Below are 19999 nucleotides of genomic sequence, written 5' to 3' on the forward strand. Positions count from 1 at the left end.
CTTGGGAGGAAATATCTTTTTATTTTATTTCACAAACTAAACAAATGAATCAACTCATAGAAAATGGGAAACTCATAATGCTATTTCTCACTGTTTTCAGATTATTATTTTTTTACGAACTAAACAATCACTAACAATTACACTCACCAGCCGCTTCGTTAGGTACACCTGTTCAGATATCTAATCAGCCAATCACATTCCTGAAGCTCAAACTGAGCATCAGAATGGGGAACAAAGAGGATTCAAGTGACTTTAAACGTGGCATGGTTATTGGCCTGAGTGTTTCAGAAGCTGCTGATCTACTGGGATTTCCACCAACAACCATCTCCAGGGTTTAGAGAGAACGGTAAAAAGATAGAACAACCAGACAGCAGCTGGTTGATGTGAAGGTCAGAGTGGGTAGACTGTTTGGAGATGATAGAAAGACACAGAAACTCAAAAAATTCCAAAGGAATGCAGAATACAATCTCTGAAGGACAACAACCTGGAAGATGTTCTACAGCAGAACACTGGGTTCCTTTCAGCTAAGAACAGGAAACTGAGATTTCAATTCACACAGACTCACCAATACTGGACAACAGAAGATTGGAAAAAGGTTCCTGGTCAGTTTGAGCTGCGACTTTCAGATGGTCAGAATGAAACGATGTGAAGGCATGGATCCAAACAACTAGAAAAGTTAGACAAAAGAAATTAGACAGAAAACAACAAAAAGATTAAAAATGACAAAATAAATTAGACATAAACAACATAAAGCATGGATCATCCTACCTTGTGTTAACGGTAACTGCTGCTGGTGTAACGGGGTGGGGGATATTTTCTTAGTACCAAAACACCAGAGAGAGCATCTGAAATAAACAGGACAGAATAAAAGACTAAAACTAAGTAAAGCTACAAATTAACATGAAACACGTAAAAGCACATCTGTAAAAATGGGTTTAAGAAGTGATTTAAAAGAAGTTAGTGACTTTAAAGAACCTTTGAATGCTGGACTTTCAGAGTTTTTTTTTCTTGAGGGTTTAGGTTAGGATGATATTTCCGAGCCTCCCAGCGGCGCCTGAACGCAGCACCGGACGTCCTCTCCGGGATTCCCACGCGTGCTGTTGCCATGGAGCCCCGTTGCCACGGAGCAGAGTCTGTTTCCTTGTGAAAAGTTGAGCTTTAAGGTGAAGTAAAACCCTCGGTGTGAACGGGACTCTGCTCGGTGGGATGTTACCGAAAAACGGCCACGAGAGTTAAAGTTCTCCACCGAGCCAAACCGGGACACCGGAGAGACGAAGTGACCGGAGGAACCGGAGCTGCTGCCGGTAGGAGGAGGGATGAGAGGGTTATATCTGCCTTTAATGCCTCTGTGTCATTTGGAACATGTTAAATGTCTTTTCTTCTACTTTCTACAGGTTTGTAACTGCAGAATGTGACAGAATGCAGATTTCTTCATTTCTTCTTCATTTTAGCTGCTCAGACTAGAACCAGTTCAAACTGTTTAAAATACATGAAAGGCAGTTTCCACTTGCCAAAAGGTGACTGAAATGTTCTTGATGCATCAAAATGACTTGATTTCATCATATTAGGAGAGTACATAATATTGTTCCTTTGTCTGAAAAAACTCCAAACATTCAGCAAAAAATCCCCCAAATTTATAAATAATTTGCAAAATCTTCAGGAAGAAAATTCCTTTAAAGTTTCCCTGAAAGGTGCTTTTTATTAATCCCCAAATTTGGCAAGGAATTAAACCAATTAAAAAAATAAAATTGTAAATATTTTCAAAAAATGAATAAATAGCTTCCAAAAAATCCTAAAAACATCTAAAGTGATTCCAAATATATCGGTAAAAGTTCTATTTTTAAGAACATTCAGGGAAAAAAATCAACCAGAATCCAGCGAATTCAGAATGTTGCTGACAGACGGATTCCTGTAACTCCACCTTGTTCCTTGGCCAAGTTAAAACAACAAAACAAAGAACCCACACAAATTACAGCAGTTATGTGATGTTTGGCGTACGGGAATCCGTCTTTTAGCAACGTCATCGCATTTAGACAACAATATCACACCGATCTATAGACGATCTGCTCTGGATGTGTGCTGCAGAGATTCTTCCATAAATACTGATATATTATATTCCTGGTAACAGTCTAAAATGATGGAATCTAACACAGCCAGGCTCTGAGGCGTTCTGCTGCTTTCAAATGTTCCTTCTCCTGGAGATCAGCTTTCATTCTGTGAGCAGACATGATTTACTGCTTTTGGTTTTAGTGATCACAGGTGACTTAACTTCACTGTCTGGAGCTTCTCCTTTCATTCCTCCATTTTCAACAGTCTTTGTTTTTAATTATTTATGAGGAAACACTTGGCTTGTTAAAGTTTGCAGTAACTGAGAGATGATGCAGTTTTGAATCATTTAATTGATATTACAGGATTTTACTGACTGTAGTTGGATACTGTACATAATACATTACTGCATATCTAAAAAATGACCTTTCTAGAAGACTTATAATATAAAAAAATGTGTCATACTGTAAATAATCAGCTGGAGAGGTTTGGTGATGATATCTGTTATAGACCTGTATTTAAATCGAGTCTTTATAAAATATCTTGAGTGTTGCTTTAGAATGATCCACTCCTCTGTCCACTGAGTGTTTTATTTGATAACTTTCCTCTTTACATGTAAACGAGGCATCTTTACTGTAAATTATTGATTCATTCATGGTAATTAATTCATAAACTTGTAGGATTTAGTATCTCAGATGTATTTCAGCTCATGTTTCAAAACTTTCTGTACCTGACTAAGTGGACGTAAATCCCTCCGTTCTGTTTCATGTGGACTTTTTAGTTTTTCAGTCTGTGGCTCCAGACAACACTGTGCTTCTTAAAGTTCACTTTATCTGTCTGATTAAAGACACAAAGCTTTAAAGACTTCACCTAAAGCAGAGCCACACCTGAGGAGCAGCTCTGCTATTGGCTAACTCAGTAGGTGTGTGCTCGAATGCGACTAAATGACAGGTTAAAGGCATTATGGAGGATGTTTTTGTTGTTTAATTTGTCTGATTCACATAAAATGAATATACTGACCTTTAGTGGACTTGTATGTATGGTCTCTAAAAGAATAAAAAAAATAACTGTGGACATGGCAGGACCTGAAAAACCTCAGCCAATCAACGCGCTCGGACCGAGGCGTTTGGTTTGCTCCCTTTCCTGTCAATCAAAAATCTTCCGGCTCAGGCCTAGTTACGTAGATTACGTACGCCTTGGACTTACGTGTTTTCTGTATGTGTTGCTTTGGTATAGCTTCGTAGTTAGCTGGAGACTTGTTTTGCTCATCTTTTTTTACATAATGGCAGATAAAGATCCAGGGGGACCCAGCCGTAAAAGAAAGGAATTTTTTGAGGTCAGAGAAAATAAAAGACAAGAGAATGCAAAAACAAAAGTGATTATTGGCGAGTCATTTGGGCGATGGCGTCAGCTCAAGCAACAAACGGACCTAAAGACAGATGCCTTGGTTGCTAAATTCCTTCTGGACAAGTACAATGTATTATTGATTATTGATTATACTGCGGCTGTAGGCAACTTCACGAGTCCTACGCAAGTTTCTGGAGGGGGGCGTTTCTTCGTAAATGTTAAGAGGGGGGAGGTTAGAGGGGGGTGAGGGAGAGGTTGGATGTGCGCATGCTACGTTCAAAGTCGTAGGAAATTAAATCTCCTCTAATGCCTTTAATGCTGATTGGCCAGTTTGAATTGGAATGACACGCCCTCTTCCAGTGCTGGAAGGAAGTGAGCTCAGAACACAAAGCAGCCCTGCAGACAGCTACAGGGTTTAAAAAAAAAAAAAAAAGCTACAGGGTTTTAAACCTGTTCTTTTACTTTTGGCTGTTTGTTAAAAAACTAAACATTCAGCCTCTTATTTCCAGCATAATGTTTGTCCTCCTCACACCTCCACCTGCCATCTGTGTTTGAAACCCAGAAGGAAAATGAGGTATTGTTGCTTCTGTGAGTGAATGTTTTTCCTAAAAGTTTCTTTCTTTCTTTCTTTTGCTGTTGGGGGCTTATATGCATTATTTCCTCAGACCTACGCTGTGGCAACATGAACAGAATGATAGATTTAGCTTAAAATGTGCTGCACTGCTTCTCAGAGGGGAACCTCACTGAATGTGGTTGGTGATAAAACATTATGAAGAGTATTTCCACTGTCCTCACTACGATATGTTTGTAGACAGTTGTTAAAGTGACTTTTTTAACATTAGTGATAATTTGACATGACCTACTGGTATAATTTCCATGTTTTTAGAGACTCCCTCGATTTCAAACGTCAAGTTTTTACCCTGTTCTCGTTTCAATATGGTGGTTTTTATATTCTTGAAGATGCATTATGAGTGAAATAAGCGGTGAATACCATGGCTGAGCATTTCCAGCCTTAAATTACTGATTGATGTTACAAAAATATAGATAGACATCGAGGGTTTCATATGTAAAACAGAACAAACAGAAAACCAACCCTGTTAGTTTCACTGTCATTGTTTTTACAGAATCAGCTTCTGCTTCTAGCCTCTTGGGCTGAATTGCCAAAGTAGTTTGACAGTGTTTGAGCATATTTATAGGTGAGCTGGTGTGCTCAGGAAGGGATTGTTTTCATGTTAAAATACTTCTAAATATGTAATTTCAATACACAATGAGTTTTATGATTCCAAGGAAAAGCAGCTCCACTCCTCCTTTGTCCAGACGGTGTAAGTCTCCTGTTTTTCTCCATCAGCCTCACTCTGACCCACCATGAGCTGCAGAGAAGCTCAGGGCCGCCTGCAGGTCCTCCAGATCTACCGCCTGCTGCAGTACGTCCATGAAGGAGACAAACCGCAGATGGAGAAGATGATCAACGTCGGAGTGAAGAACCTCATCAACCTCACCGAGCCACGGGACGGCAAAGGGGCGCTGCACGTCGCCGTTTCAACCAACGACCACGGTGATGGACATCTTCCAGATTATATGACGGGTTTTAACTCAAATAGTCTGCTACCTGGGCATCTGATTGGTCACATTTCTTTTCTTGAATATAGAAAATAATGACTAGAAAGATCTGCGTTAGCTTCCAGACTCATAGAAAATGGCAATATGATAGCAAAATAAATGTTTTCTGTTGAGTTTCTAGAGCATCAGTGCCTGCAGTAATGTTGAGGAATCATGAGTGCCGAAGCTAGGACTGAGAGGGTAGAAAGCTAAATATTATTAATTCCACGGTGTATTTAATTGAAACCTATAACTCTCCACGTTATCTGAGTTATGATTTTTCAAACCAGTCACAAATGAAGCAGTTCATAAAATTTACATCAACTTAAAGTAATAATCTCTGAATGTTTCTCTTCTCTGCACAGACCTTGTTGACTTTCTCCTCTCTCATGGAGCAAATCCCAACATCCAGGACAAGAAGGGCCAAACCCCGATGATGTTAGCCGCTGAGCTGGGCAACGCCGCCATCGTGGTTCTGCTGGCCAAGAACCAGGCCAACGTGATGCTGCTGGACGCTGAAGGAAAAGGTGAGCAGCTCCAAACATGTCAGGCTGTGGAGCATCTGCAGTGGCCAGAGTTTTTACTCTTTGAGGGCGGGTTGGACCCTCTGGAGGACCGCTTTTGGCCCGCGGGCTGCATGTTGGTTACCACTGGTGTAAAGGGATGGATCTAGAATGCCTTTGTTCTGTAACTTAAATTGCTCTACGTGTGCAAGGTGATGGAAGAGCTTAGCTTCCACTAATGTCTTCTCTATCCAACTTGAAGTGTCGATTTCCCTAATAGAGGTATTTCCATCTCCAGTTAGAGCCGCTGAATGCCGTTCCTTATCTTTCAACTCATGAAAATGCATGCTGCTTGTTTAGATATTGATGAGGAGTCAGTATCCCGGACAACCAATCAGAGAGCCCAGAGTTCTTCTCCAGGACCTTTGCAGACCTGCACTGATAATTACATCAATTACAGAGTGTCAATTACTGGAACAGGCCCTCTTCAGAGAGAGGAAGGAAAGAGCAGAGCTATATCTGTGTGTGCTCATGCATGAATACCGCACATGCTTGGTATAATTTAAACACAGTGTGTGTGCACGGATACGTCTAATTACAGATCAAGTCCTAATGGTGATCCTCTCAGTGAAGCATGCTGGGTAACCTGATATCACCCTGATCTCCCCAAGGACCTGCTGGGCCGGGTCTCAGTTCTCTGAGCCGAGCCTTTCCCCTGCAGGCCTAGCTTCAATACGCACACGCGTGATCGTATGATCTGTAGCACTGACCTACATGTTAACCAGCCCGTGGCACCGCTTTGATTCGTACACGGGATTAATCTGAGTGGGGAAAGTGAAACGGTTCGTCTCATGCAGGTCAGAATGTGGTTGAACTGGAAGGTTTGGATGAATGATCAATAGAGAATGTGTGTAACTGTGGGGGGGGAGACTTTCCATGATGAGTCGAAGTAAGAAATGCATCCATATGAGAACCGTGAATGTCCTTCATGGCCGGTTACAGGAACACGCACAGACATAAAACTGGCAAACACGGTGAGTTCACTGCTAAATATTTCTTATTTAGGGATATGGTTGCATGTTTTCTGTTAGTGGGGAGTAAAAGGAAATGAGGGATGAGACAGACTACAAAGGTTTGGAGCTGGGATGCTCAGATTAGAGCTTTGCCTTCAGTTGACCTCTACTGACAATACATGGTTCAATATACTGTATAACTGCAGGACTTTTTGCATCATAGTCAACATTTTTGCTGTTTTCAGGCCTAAAACCAACATGGCCGCCTGTAACCAAACACCACGTTGCATTTTAGAGAAAGATTCTTCTAAATATTATATATACAACTGAGTAAAATGTAAAGTTATTTCTAAAGATACTGTAGTAAACCTATTGACTGCTTTATATTAAATAAGTCAGAAAGCCTTGGAGTCTTCCAGTCTTTTCTTCAGGAGGAAATGACATCATGTGGAGCAGGTCATGTGATCTGGAATTAACACACTTCCTGGAGAGGTGTTTTTGGAACGGGGAACTTAGTGGGAAGTGATTTATTTTGTTATTTTCCAAATAAAATTCGATATACTGTCAAAAAATAAATATCTGTCCTGATTATCTCAACTTAATAAAAGAACACAATCCAAACTATTTGTGAATCAGCTCATTTTATTATTGTTTAGCTCATTAGAAGGTGGTTGGTGTTAAATTCAGACGTTATTTAGTTGATATTTTTGTGATATCCAGTCATTTTATTTTTCCGTAATAAATAAATATGGAACTTTTAAAGACACGATCATAATGAACATAAAAAAAATGAGTTTGTTTTTTTAAATTTTGATAAAAATGTATGCAGATATATCCCATGGACTTTAAAGTCCCTCAGTTATAGATTGACCCACAAAGAGAAATCTTTTCTGGAATCTTGGTCTGAGCTGATGTTTGACTCAGATTATTGGTAATGTGAGGGCTTTACTGATCCAGTCTCAAGGATTACTTGGGCCACACTGACAATATCTAATGACTGACATTTAGGAATTAAAATCTGGATGATTACTTTGTCAGTGTTCAGAAAAGTGGATCCTGTTGCCAAACAATGCTAAACCTTTTAGCCTTTGAAGTTAACGTTAGCTACAGATATGAAAATGGATTGTTAAAATCTCATCTCTAGAAAAAGACAAACTGTTGTGACCGCATCTTCCCCACCGTTTTCCTGTTTGTTCTGGTTTATTCTCACTGCATGGGGTTATCATTACAGCAGGTTGTTGCTCCAAAGTCTGTTTAGTTTTTATCCGTTTCCTTCTCTAAATCATGTGAGGTGGAACCCTGGCTGCTCCCTCTGATGCCTTAATAATAATGTCCTGTATTGTGTAATGCACTCTTATTCTCAAATGTTGTTGTGTATCTCTGAGGTTAGAGGGAGCATCCATGAAGTTTCTCCAGAGGTGTGTGATACAATCTGTAAAGATTTTAAACTCCTGCAGTCAGCTAGAGGTCACTGGTTTTAGGCACCGTCTCTCCATTTTCGTTAAGTTTTGCTAAACTTCTGTACCCTTCATGCCCTCCTCTCGTGTGACCCAGGTGTACTGTTCTACTGCATCTACCCCACCAAGCGCCACTCCCACTGCCTGCAGGTGGCGCTGAAGTGCCAGGCGGACGTCAACAATGTGTCATCAAACGGGATTCATGTCTTCCAGCTGTCATGTGAAAAAGCCGAGGAGTGCGAGCCGTTGTGTCTGACCCTGCTGGACGGTGGAGCAGACCCCAATGCAGCTGATCAGGTAAAGAAATAGATGTGAAGAAGAACCGGGATCAGTGTTTAGAGGAGAATGTGGGAACTGATAGCTCTGTTCTATCTGCAGCTCCTCATGCTCTTTTCTTTATTCTGTTCTCAGAATACTGGTGTCACGGCATTAATGGCAGCAGCCAGAGCCGGATCCCTGCAGCTGGTTAGAGCCATCCTGAAGAAAGGAGGAAACCCCAACGCCCTGGACGGGAAGCGTCTCACAGCAGCTCACTATGCCGCCATGGGGGGCTTCTTTGAGGTCAAATAGCTGCTCAGTCACTCTCATATAATCAAATGATAGCTAGATTACATATTTATGTGATTATGGTATGAAAATGGAAAAGACGTTTGCATTTTGCATTATTTAAGGTCTGAACGACTCATTTGATTGTAATTATCTGCCAGCTGGTGTAGACAGAACTTTACCTTTAGGACTCTGCTGTGTTCTTCTGTGGTGTTTGGGTTCCTGCAGGTGATTCGGGTTCTGTCTGCGTACTCAGCAGACCTGGGAGTGATCAATCTGGATAGCTGCACACCGTTACACTACGCTGCTGCCACCGGCAGCGCTAACTGCTGCAAGTTCCTGGCACAGAGAGGTACTGTAAGAGTCTGACTACACCTTAGTATCATTCTGCTACAGGGCAGGAAACACTCTGGTTAGTTTATCATTAAAAGGGCCAACTACCCGAAGGAACCAAGCCGACCTGGCTCAGTGCTCAATCCAAACCTGTCAAACAGAACCATTTTTAGGTGCCCAGATAAACCTAAACGGGCTATAGTCCCCCACCCGGTGGCTTGGGTTCGATTCCAGCTCACAGCTCTTTGCTGCAGGTCTTCCTTCCATTCTTCTCCCTGCTTCCCTGTCTGCCTCTCTACTAACCTGTCAAATAAAGCCAAAAAATTACTTAAAAAAAGTTGGCATTGTCAGTGTGTCAGTTGGTACCTTGGAGATTATATTGTTCCTTTCTTTGATGATATTAAAATCCAAAACATTGATAGTGGAAGGATAAAACTGCACAAAATGTGTGTCAGAAATGTAAGTTGGATTTTCCCTGCAGTCTTTCAGTGAGTCAGACTACAGTGAGAGAAACGAACACAACACTGAATTTCACATTGTTTTCTTTTCCCGTTGATGAGGCTGAGATAGCTTAGCAGTTACGACTCCTGATGTCCTTACGGCCTGCTGTTCCAGGACCAAAACTCACCCTTTTGTATTTATATACTGTAAGCTTATATCTCTATTGTGATACATGTAGACCCTGGAAATTAAATCACAGAGAACGATGTGCAGCTGCAAACACAGTCCCAGATTAAAGCGGGTAATACTACCACATGTTTATATTGTTCATGAAACTCCTCCGTGTGCAGGTTGTAACCCGAAGCTGAAGAACCAGGAAGGTCTGCTGCCACGTCAGATTGCCAAAGAGTCCGGTCACAAAGCAGCAGCCAAGGAGCTCCGGAAAGCAGAGAAGCGACAGGGGAAAGGCAACAAGTCCAGCGGTGTCAACCTCATGTCAGACGTCTGGGCGCTGACCCTCCATGACTGGTCCCACGAATACGCCTTCGAATTATGTCAAGCCTTCACTGACGAAGGGGACTCTGTCGACAAAGAGAAGTTTATTTCTGTGTTGGAGGAGCTACAGGCTCCGGTTGAACTGGAACAGCTTCATACTGTGGTCTCAGCCCATGAAAAGGGAAGAGACGGGGACATCAGCATTAACGACTTCCTCAAAGGTGTGAAGTACGTAAAGAAACCGTTCCTTCTCTCCTCCTATATGCCTAAAAAGAAAAAGGGTGAAAAGGGAGGTAAAGGAGGTAAGAAGAAGGGTAAAAAGAAGGGTAAATTTGTCCTGCCCTTGCCCATTTGCACCCAGCCACTGGAGGTCATGCCGCGGCGACTGGACGGAGGTCCTCCTCCCTTCATGATCGAGACCTACCACAACCCCTCAGACATCAGGAGGTTCAACCCCGACCACCCACCAGCACATCCCATAATGAACGACTCCGGGTGGTACATGGAGAAACCAGAGAAGGTCTACGTCAGTATCAGCTACTGCGTGAAGAGTGGAGATCTGGAGTCCCTGGACCTGGCCTTCAGCCACGGGGTTCCTGTGGACGTTCACGATCAGCACTACAAGACGCCGCTGATGGTCGCCTGCTCCAGTGGAAACTACGAGGTCGCCCAGTTCCTCCTCAGCCGCGGGTGAGAACCCTCAGGTCTTGTTTCTGAGTTTTCATTTCAGCTGATTTGTGCTTTTACAGTCAAAGCTGATTCAGCATTTATGAGCTAAACCTGTGGCTGCAGGAAATATTTGGTTTGCATTAGTGCCGGCAGTTCTAACATGATGCTGGAAAACTAGAAGCAGTCGGTGAGGATCAGCTGATATCAAAGAGATCCAAACACTAACGGTTCATTACATCATTCAATCACTTGGGCAATAGTAGATCAAGTTAAACTATCTGCTGCAAAATCAACTTACTCTGTAGAGAAATGGTGTTTGATTGCAAATATGTCACAGCTATTGTTGAACGTATTGCAGACTCTAAATGGCCAAAAGGATTTGATTTTGTAACAGTTATTCATCTTTTAATGCATTTGAAACCATATGGTGTGAGTTGAAAACAAAATTTCCATCCTAAGTTACGTTACAACAAAAACATTGTTCTTAAAATGTGTTTCAAGCTAAAAAATAAAGAGATAAAGCTGTCAGCTTGTAGTACTGGTATACAGCGTTCACAAAATGTGTTTAGATTTATTTTCTTTACATTATAAAATACGCATTCAGACACTTGAAAACTGTTCAGGACAGGATTTTACAGCTGATATGGTTTCATTGCGGGGTATCAGCAGGGACCGTGTTCAGTCCATCTTATTGTTCTCAGATGTGTAATAATAAGTTTTAACAGCTACAATTCCATATGTAAAGCCAGTAGATCACAAAATCCAACCAGGAAACCAAAGAATTCCCATAAAGTCAAAGATACCTTGTTCTGAAATGGTATTTTGAGACTTGAATTTAAAAAGTTCTCCATTGCTCAGACTTCTTTTCAGCATAATAAAGCCTCTTCCCTTTTAGGGCTGATGTGAACGTGTCTGATGGGTTCCTGTGGACGCCCCTCCATCACGCTGCTTACACCGGAGACGTGGAACTGATGGAGCTCCTGGTGAAGGCCGGAGCCGCTGTGGATGCTGTAGCCATCGGTGGAGGAACACCACTAATGAGGGCCATAGAAAGCTCCAAACCCGCCTGTGTGGACTTCCTCATCAAGGCAGGGGCCAGAGTGAATGCAGAGACCAGCAAAGGTTGGACTGAAGTATTTAAAGCTTCAGATGCATACTGGACTGAGGAAGGTCTCCAGGGAATGTGTTGCTGTCATCTTTAGTCATTGTTGATCACTTCTCCCCTTTGCTGGTTGTAATGCTGTCCCATAGAGCTGTGAGTTTTTGGGTATTTCTTCAACTGCAGATTCACCTACTTATGTCCTGTACCTGTGATCTGTGGAGTACGTTCAGTGGAGGTGGTGTCAGACCACTCCCTGTTTCAGACGGCTTCTTTGTACTAATCCTTGAGCCTGATGAAGGTCTAGCTGCAATGTGGGAGTCATGCTGAAACTTTGGCTTTGTCATCATAGATTAGATGTGCAAAGTGTTCCTGAGGTTTAAATCACTGAAGCGTTGTTTCTGCTCTGATGTGACTCGTCGTATTTGGTTCCCCTGCAGGACATAACTGTCTGGATGTGGCCAGAGCTTTTGGAGACTCCAGAGTCATCGACCTGGTCAAAGATAGGATGAATTCTCTGCCCAAACCCAAGGATCCAGGGAAGGGGAAGGGGGGCAAAAGTCCACAAACTAAACCTGCTAAAGTGAAGGTAAAGAAGTAACTCCATTCAAACCTTCTGAGAACAAAATAAAGCTTTCTGGGCTCCAACTTTTCCTGCTTTCCTCGTTTGTGTGAAAAAGAAATGTTCATGTCGATTGACTGTTGACTGAAATACAGTAAAGCTTTATTCCTTCGTTTTTCTGAAGTTATAAACTAATTTCTTGAGGAACAGAAGGCTTTAGATCCACCATGAGGATACGGCAGTAGAACTGAACCACTCACAGTATTTTTAATCTTGGTTTTCCTTCTAGCGTGAGGGAAACTTGACCCTATGAGGGATCTGGCTCCTGAAAGCAGATCACTCCAGATGTTCTGCTCTATCTGGACCCTGCTGCTGTTTCATTTTGCTTTTCCCGTCAGGAGGTCACCATCCTCCAAAACGCATTGATTTAGTTATTAAGGCTGTGAAAGAAGCTGGTGGTGGAAATGACTCAGAAATATTGATAATTCAGTGTAGCTCCAGCAGGAGGAAGTGGATCAGATGGAACAAACTGCAAACATCTGCAACTGAGCATGTTTTATAATACTTGAGGAGGCGATCTGGTCGACTGTTTCACCTCCAGCTGTTGACGATATAAGACAATAACCCTGAACAGAACCACAGGATTCACTCCTTGCTAAAGGAAAAGCCCGTTAAACTTCCATCTACTGTGACTTAGAAACTGATCAGTCACTGTAAATAATGCATGAATCTATTTACTGATGGCTCTAAGCCAGAAGTCCAGTGGAATAATTAGTCCTGTAGTCAACCTGTGCACATCTACAATCAAATGGAGTTGGTTAACAACGAGAGACAGAATGTAGATTAGACTTTTTAACCAGAAGCTCACTGATCATCTTTAATCCAGCTCTATTGGACTGAACCAGTAACAGTTTTCATTGGAACATGCTTTTCTTCCTCTCTGTGAAGTTGCTGAATAGATTTACATGTCGGCTTAATGTTATCTAATAATATGTCTTTACTGTTGTAGCTGATAGTGACCACACATGTATTAAATGAGCACAAACAGAACGATTGGAAAGGCTTAAATTTACATGCAAAGACATGCAAAACTTAAACCTGTAAATCCATTCAGTGTTCTCTCATAGAATTAGCACAGGTCCACCAGACAATAGAGCCACTCAGAGTTTCACTGTTTTTAACCTTTAAAGTAGGAGATGGTTGAAATGAGGACATGCTGGAATAGATGCACCTAAAGGCCCAGATAATCTACAGCTGCAGAGTCTTCAGTCCAAACAGGAGAGACGCTGCAGCACCTTAATGAAGCTGTAAGTATCTGGATGGGTTCATCTGCAGGCCACAAAAGTAACATCCAGCTCAGCCAGTCTGTTTTATAGCGTGGCATTTTGTGCATCAGTGCAGCTACTTGAAGCTACAAGATCCCTGGTTCTCATCCCGGCCTTCCTGCATGGAGTCTCCGTGTTCTCCTGCACATGTGTGGCTTTTCTCCAGGTTCTCCAGCTTCCTCCCACAGTCCACAAACATGCTGAGGTTAACTGGTGATTCTAAACTGTCTGTAGGTGTGAATGTTTGTCTCTGTGTGTAGCCCTGTGATAGACTGTTACCTGTCCAGGTGCCTCCAGTCTTCACCCTTAGTCAGCTGGGATAGACTCCGCCCCCCCATGACCCTCATGAGGATTAAGCGGTGTATAGATAATAGATGATGGATATTGTGAATTTATTTTTTCCATTTTTAAGTTCAGAAGAACCAGATTTTAATTGTACAAAGTAAAACTCTGTAATTTTAATAAGTGATGCTGTGCTTCTGTCTCTACTAGGAGTTACTGAAAAATTAGAAACTGATTTTAATCTGCAAATCCTTTAAAGACAGAATCCTAATTAAGTGTGTTATTGTTGATGTTTTTGCAGCCTTCATGCATCGTACACCTACAAATCTTTGCTTTTATCTGAAGTATCTGGATCAGTAAACGTTGGTGGTCCCTACAGGGTTTTTCTGCAGGAGGTTCAGTTCACGCCGAGGCATCAACAGCTCCAGCAGGACTCCCACTGCCAGAGCAGAAAGAATCAAAGGGTGTCATCCTGCAGAACACAAGGATCACTACAGGGAGGACCAACACCGTGGACATCACCTTTGTGCCAAAAACGGCAAGTTGTTGTCAATAAATCTCTCTTCTAGAACTACTGCACTGACTGAGACTACATGGGAAACGCATTTTGATCATTTTTACGTAGCAAAGCTGTAAACCTTTCACCACTAACAGTTCCAGATGTCAGTGAACCAGTTCAGTCCAAACCTTCCCTCCTCTTATATTTTGTGTCTCAGGTCTGGGGGAAGCCGCCCTCCACCCAGCAGCTGATGTCTCAGATAGACAGACGGAAGCAGGACTTCTCCCTGGAGGTGGACCTGGATGATCTGCTGATGCCCTTCAGCCGCAACATCCAGAGGAAGATCCTGGAGCTGACCAAGCAGACAGACTAGGCTGGAGGAAGGTCAGGCAGAGACGGACACCACACTCTGAATCATAGACCTGGACACCGATAACGGTTATGGATATCTGATCAGTTTTGGGACTTTAATGTTTTCATTAGCATTGACTGGCATCATGTTTAGTTTCAGAGGACACACATGGTATCATTTCATGATGCTAAGTTACAAACCATAAAGCCATACAGTTTAAAAGGATGAAATGAGTGAATCCATAGAAATAACGGGTGCACCTTTCATTACTGTAAATCCTCAGTGTTCAGCAGGGATGTTTATCTGTTAAATATCGTAAAACACTGGATGATGCGTGAGGATTTCTGCACATAAGTATAGAATGAATGGCTGCTGTACTTTCAGTCTTGCTGTGTAGAATCTCATGACTGTGGAAGTTAACTACCTCATCTAACAGTAACGGGCTGGGACTCTCTGAGCAGAGGACAGGAAGTTAGTCCTGTCTGTCCGTCTGTCCCACCTGCAGTTAGAGACATTCAGAGTCTGGTTGAAATGACAGGAGACAGAGATCGGTTAATTACTGTACTGAGTGTTTTTCTCTGTTTCTGTCTGAGTTTCTTTCTTTCATTCTGTCTCTTTGTCTTTCTGTCTCTCTTTTTGTCTTTTCTTTTGACCTGTCTTCTTTTGTTTCTGTCTTTGCCTTTATTTCTACCTCTGCGTCTTTCCGTCTGTAGTTGATCTTCCTTCTCTCTTTCTTTCTTCACAGATAACTCTTCAGACTCTAACTGCTGATCTTCCTCTCCTCATGGCAGTTGGAGCACACCAGCTCTCCCACAGCTCTGTTCAGATTCTATAAAACTGCTCTGCATTACTCAATGCACTCATTAAGCCCCAAATGTTTAAGCTTCAAACTGTTTCTGAGCAGGAAAATACAGAAATTAAGGATTTATTTTTTCTTTTTGCCAGAATGCCTGAATTTTTTTTCTGTTGAGCTGCAGTTTTTAGGTGGAAATGTCTTAAAAACGTCATATTGACGTGTTAACAGGGTAAAAAACTAGATTTTCTCTAAGAAGAATGTCAGACCTGTTCTCAGTCAGCTCCCCTGTGATCGTTCCTTTTGGTTTCTCTGCTGGAACATTTTAACTGCAGAGAACTTCCTTCTCCTCAGGTGCAGTTCCTCTTCATGACCAGCATGTGGCGCTGTTTGGCTAATTTGGCAATGCAGGGGTTCAGAAAGAAGATAAAACTTGTAGGGAGCTGTTGTTTCTCACTCAGAAAAGCATCAAAATGGCCCCCATGTGTGTTTACTGTCCTCAGTTAGAATCTGCTAACTCTGTATTCATCACATTATTATTATTATTATTTTAAGACGCTCAGATGTTTCAGCTCTGCCTTCAGTGTCTCGTTAATTCTGCAGCCGAACAGTATTTGGGTCATATTTCTGCTGTGGATGGTGTTTATGGGGAATAATCTCAGGAAGAGGACGTTGTTTTGTGCGTTAAATGTCGCATCGAGGCGCTCCCATCACCACCATCGGCAGATAAAATTAGATTGCAGCGTCCTGAAGGTCCACAGGGACGCAGTTATATAATGTGATATACAGGCAGAGGGTGGAGGGGTAGGAGCTCTGAGCTTAGGGGGTTCACAGTAACACAGGGGTAGTTTAAATATACAGTCAGAATACTGCTGAGGAGAGAAGGGGGGGGGGATTAGACCAGGGAGAGCCAAGAGGAGGCGGGAAAACACACATGATGATTTACAGGAAGAGGAATAAAGAGAAGAAGCATCACAGACATTTATGATGATGAGGAGGAGGAGGAGGAGGAGAGGGTGACTCAGAGGATGGGAGGGAGGGATGGAGGCGGAGGAGGGGGAGGAGGAGGAGGAGAGGGCTTTTCTAGCACCATCAGTGGCTCACAGGTTAGAGGAGTAAACAAGCTGCCGGTGGGGATGGAGGGTCGTGACGCAGTTCGTCTGTCAGGGCGTTGCTCTGGCGTGCACGGTCCTGCAGAGTGTGTGTGTGTGTTCATGTGGTGTGTGTGTTCATGTGGTATGTGTGTGTGTTCATGTGGTGTGTAAACTCCTCACATCATTTTATTTATGACGACTCATTCACATTTTCCTGCATGGAGTCTGTGGAGGATTGTGACCAACATGCCAGCAGTGGTTCTGATTTTCTGCAGTTTCAGTCTCCTCTCCTCTCCTCTCCTCTCCTCTCCTCTCCTCTCCTCTCCTCTCCTCTCCTCTCCTCTCCTCTCCTCTCCTCTCCTCTCCTCTCCTCTCCTCTCCTCTCCTCTCCTCTCCTCTCCTCTCCTCTCCTCTCCTCTCCCTCTCCCTCTCCCTCTCCCTCTCCCTCCTCTCCCTCTCCCTCCTCTCCTCTCCTCTTCCTCTCTTCTCCTCTCCTCTCCTCTCCTCTCCTCTCCCTCTCCTCCTCTGTGCTGAGTCTCAGTCTGATCTGGGATCAGCAGCATCCAGCTCCACTGCAGTCTCCATCTCCTTACTCAGCACTCCAAGCCTTCACTTCCAAACATCCCTCTGGGACCAAACACAGATTATATTATCTCTGTTTACCCCGTTATAGAGCGTGGTATTAGCGCTGCATGCTACAGCATCACACAGATGTGCTCACACATGCATGTCATCTAATAATTACATCGGTTAGTGGAGGAAGCAGACAGACGTTCAGACATCATTCAGCTGGTTTCTGCCTGCAGCTCTGAACCACGCAGGAATGACAAAAACTAGCAGTATTTTTTGCTTTTTTTATTCTTTGTCTATATATATGGACAAATTTCATGTCGTTCTGGATTAGTTTCCTGTAATTATGGATCATTTTCAAGTCGTTCTGGATGGATCAATATATAATTGTGGGACTTTGTGTATCATTGTTGACATTTTAGTGATATCCAGTCATTTTTTATTAAGTGATTGTTTCCATAATAAATAATGATGGAATTTGTAAAGACATGATCATAATGAACATAAAAACATTATTATTTTTTTACTTTTAATAAAACTGTGTGCAGATATATCCCATAGACTTCCTCCTTTTTATCCTGATCCAGCTGTAAACACAGCAGTGGTTTAAAAACTCTGCTTAGTGGAATAATGCCGGCTTTGTCCAGATGCTGGTTCACCATCTATTATTGATTAGTCAAGTTTCACACTAGTCTGACGTGTGTGTGTGTGTGTGTGTGTGTGTGTGTGTGTGTGTGTGTGTGTGTGTGTGTGTGTGTGTGTGTGTGTGTGTGTGTGTGTGTGTGTGTGTGTGTGTGTGTGTGTGTGTGTGTGTGTGTGTGTGTGTGTGTGTGTGTGTGTGTGTGTGTGTGTGTGTGTGTGTGTGTGTGTGTGTGTGTGTGTGTGTGTGTGTGTGTGTGTGTGTGTGTGTGTGTGTGTCTGACCTGTACAGGTTCACTGAGTGGCTGAATCGTCCGCTGTGCTCGTGTTGCAGTGATTCTTCATTCATTAGTGCAGCTGCCATAGATCTCTTCAGCTTTCTAAGCTATAGATTCCAATTTGCTGCAGGCCTGGAACTTTTATTATGTGGATATTGATTTGAATTTCATAGTGAGACCAGTAACGCTGGGTGGGTCTGGCCTCGCATAAGCAGAAAGAGCCCAAAAACCGATAGAATGAATACCTCAGGACGGATCACAGCTGCAGCGTTTACGGATCAGTAAACATATTTCAGATTATCTTTATCTATTCTACCATTCAGTGACTTCATAACTGAAACCCAGAACAGCCTCATAGAATCACCTTCATGAGATTTTAAACACACATTCCAGTTATCTGCATTAAATCCTCAGCTTTTCCCTGCGATTCTACTGCTTCTATCAGGGATACGTGACAAATCATGTGCTTTTCTTCACTGGCTTCAGTTTTCTGTGCCCTAAAAACAGCTCCTCTGTTCCTGGCAGTGATCATGGAAACCAAAGGGGGGCCGTTAGAATAATAGAATCTTCTGCTTCGTTTTGCAGAATCCTGAAATGGTTTCAGGCTGATCTGCTTTATCTTTGTGCAGAACATGTAATAGTTCAAATACAGCATAAATAATGTCACAGAGAGCCTCATTTCAAAGCTCATCTCCAGAGAGACCAAATAATCTGTGATATTAATCAAAAACGTGGAAATGCATGTTGTTGCTGTTTCTAATTAGAACCTGAAGTTGTTTTTGCGGTAGAAGCAGAAGTGGAATGGAGGCCCAGCTAACATCCAGAGGCTTTCATAGGAGTGATATTAATTTGAATAATGTTATATTGCAGTGAAAAGAGCAAAGTTAATATTTGATTAAAGAAAAAACCCCCAGTTTTCTCCCATTTTTGCGTCTCTCCAGTCCCTAAGACGTTTCCTGGTTTAAAGCAGCACTGATCAATATTTTATGTGATATTATATGAATGAAAAAGGGATTTGTGTGATTCTAAAAGCATTCCTTGTTTTGTGGGCCATTTTTGTCACTTTGTGTTTTTTTTCTCGTTTTTGTCGTTTATCAATTTTTGTTTCTTTTTTGTGACTTTTTTGTCTTTGTTTTCTTTCATGTTGTTTGTCAAATTTTTTCTAAGATTTTATTGTTTTTTTCTGGCTTTTGGCGTCCCTTTTTTTTTTGTCGTTTTGTGTCTCCTTTTCACAATATTTTGTCTTGTTTTTTGTCTTTCTTTTTATCTGACTTGTGTCATTTTGACCATAAAGTAAAAACTGGTCCGGTCCACTGGAGATGGAACTGGGCTGCACGTGGAACCTGAACTAGAATGATTTGACTCCCCTGCAGTAGAGGAAACTTTAAACGCTGCTGTTATGCCGTTGCATTTGGCTCTGTCTTCATACTGCAGTATCATCTGCAGCCTCCCAAACTGTCTCCTCCGGTCCTTTAAAGGAGAGATGGGCTCAGTCTCACATTTGTAGACTCCCCGCTGATGAAGACCTCCTCAGCAGTCGGATTCCTGAGCAGAAGGTGCATTTTAATCAAACTTCAACCGGAAAATACGATCATAAAATATGAATGTTATGTAAGGAATTGTCGCCGGGGCTTTCTGATAAGTCTCTAAATAATGCAGATGAATGTTACATAAAAGAGGAGGGGGACGTGAAGAAACTGCTGCCACTCATGCTTCAAGTCAGGACTTTTAGTAGAACTCCGATTATTCTGAAATCCCTGCAGAATCGTACCATCAGAGAAACATTCATTTCATTAGAAGAGCAAAAAACAAACTCAGATTAGGAATGGATTATTTTGCAGAAAGACTTATCCTTATGTATTTATCTTGTAAACCAGAGGTGTCCAACATGAGGCCCGTGGTCCAAAAGTGGTCCTCCAGAGGGTCCAACATGAGGCCCGTGGTCCAAAAGTGGTCCTCCAGAGGGTCCAACATGAGGCCCGTGGTCCAAAAGTGGTCCTCCAGAGGGTCCAATCCGGTCCTCAAAGTGGAAAAATTACAGAGAAGACATTAACTGC

General features: G+C 42.4%; 1 protein-coding gene across 1 annotated transcript; it reads left to right on the forward strand.

Moving 5' to 3' along the window:
- The first annotated feature begins 1090 nt into the window (after nt 1–1090).
- ankef1a (ankyrin repeat and EF-hand domain containing 1a) lies at nt 1091–16853 on the forward strand. Its single transcript, XM_051936585.1, has 11 exons — nt 1091–1304; nt 4742–4948; nt 5358–5519; nt 8063–8262; nt 8377–8526; nt 8740–8863; nt 9636–10470; nt 11345–11571; nt 11989–12137; nt 14097–14255; nt 14434–16853. Exons 2-11 carry the CDS (start codon nt 4759–4761, stop codon nt 14587–14589), a joined length of 2352 nt encoding a protein of 783 aa, XP_051792545.1. The 5' UTR covers nt 1091–1304; nt 4742–4758; the 3' UTR covers nt 14590–16853.
- The last annotated feature ends 3146 nt before the right edge of the window (nt 16854–19999 follow it).

Source organism: Acanthochromis polyacanthus, chromosome 16 (assembly GCF_021347895.1).
Source record: "Acanthochromis polyacanthus isolate Apoly-LR-REF ecotype Palm Island chromosome 16, KAUST_Apoly_ChrSc, whole genome shotgun sequence".
NCBI lineage: Eukaryota > Metazoa > Chordata > Actinopteri > Pomacentridae > Acanthochromis > Acanthochromis polyacanthus.

Coding starts and splice junctions, on each gene's coding strand:
- ankef1a (XM_051936585.1), top strand. CDS start 4,759: ATGAGCTGCAGAGAAGCTCAGGGCCGCCTGCAGGTCCTCCAGATCTAC. Junction 8,527..8,739: donor CCATGGGGGGCTTCTTTGAG/GTCAAATAGCTG, acceptor GGGTTCCTGCAG/GTGATTCGGGTTCTGTCTGC. Junction 8,864..9,635: donor CAAGTTCCTGGCACAGAGAG/GTACTGTAAGAG, acceptor CTCCGTGTGCAG/GTTGTAACCCGAAGCTGAAG.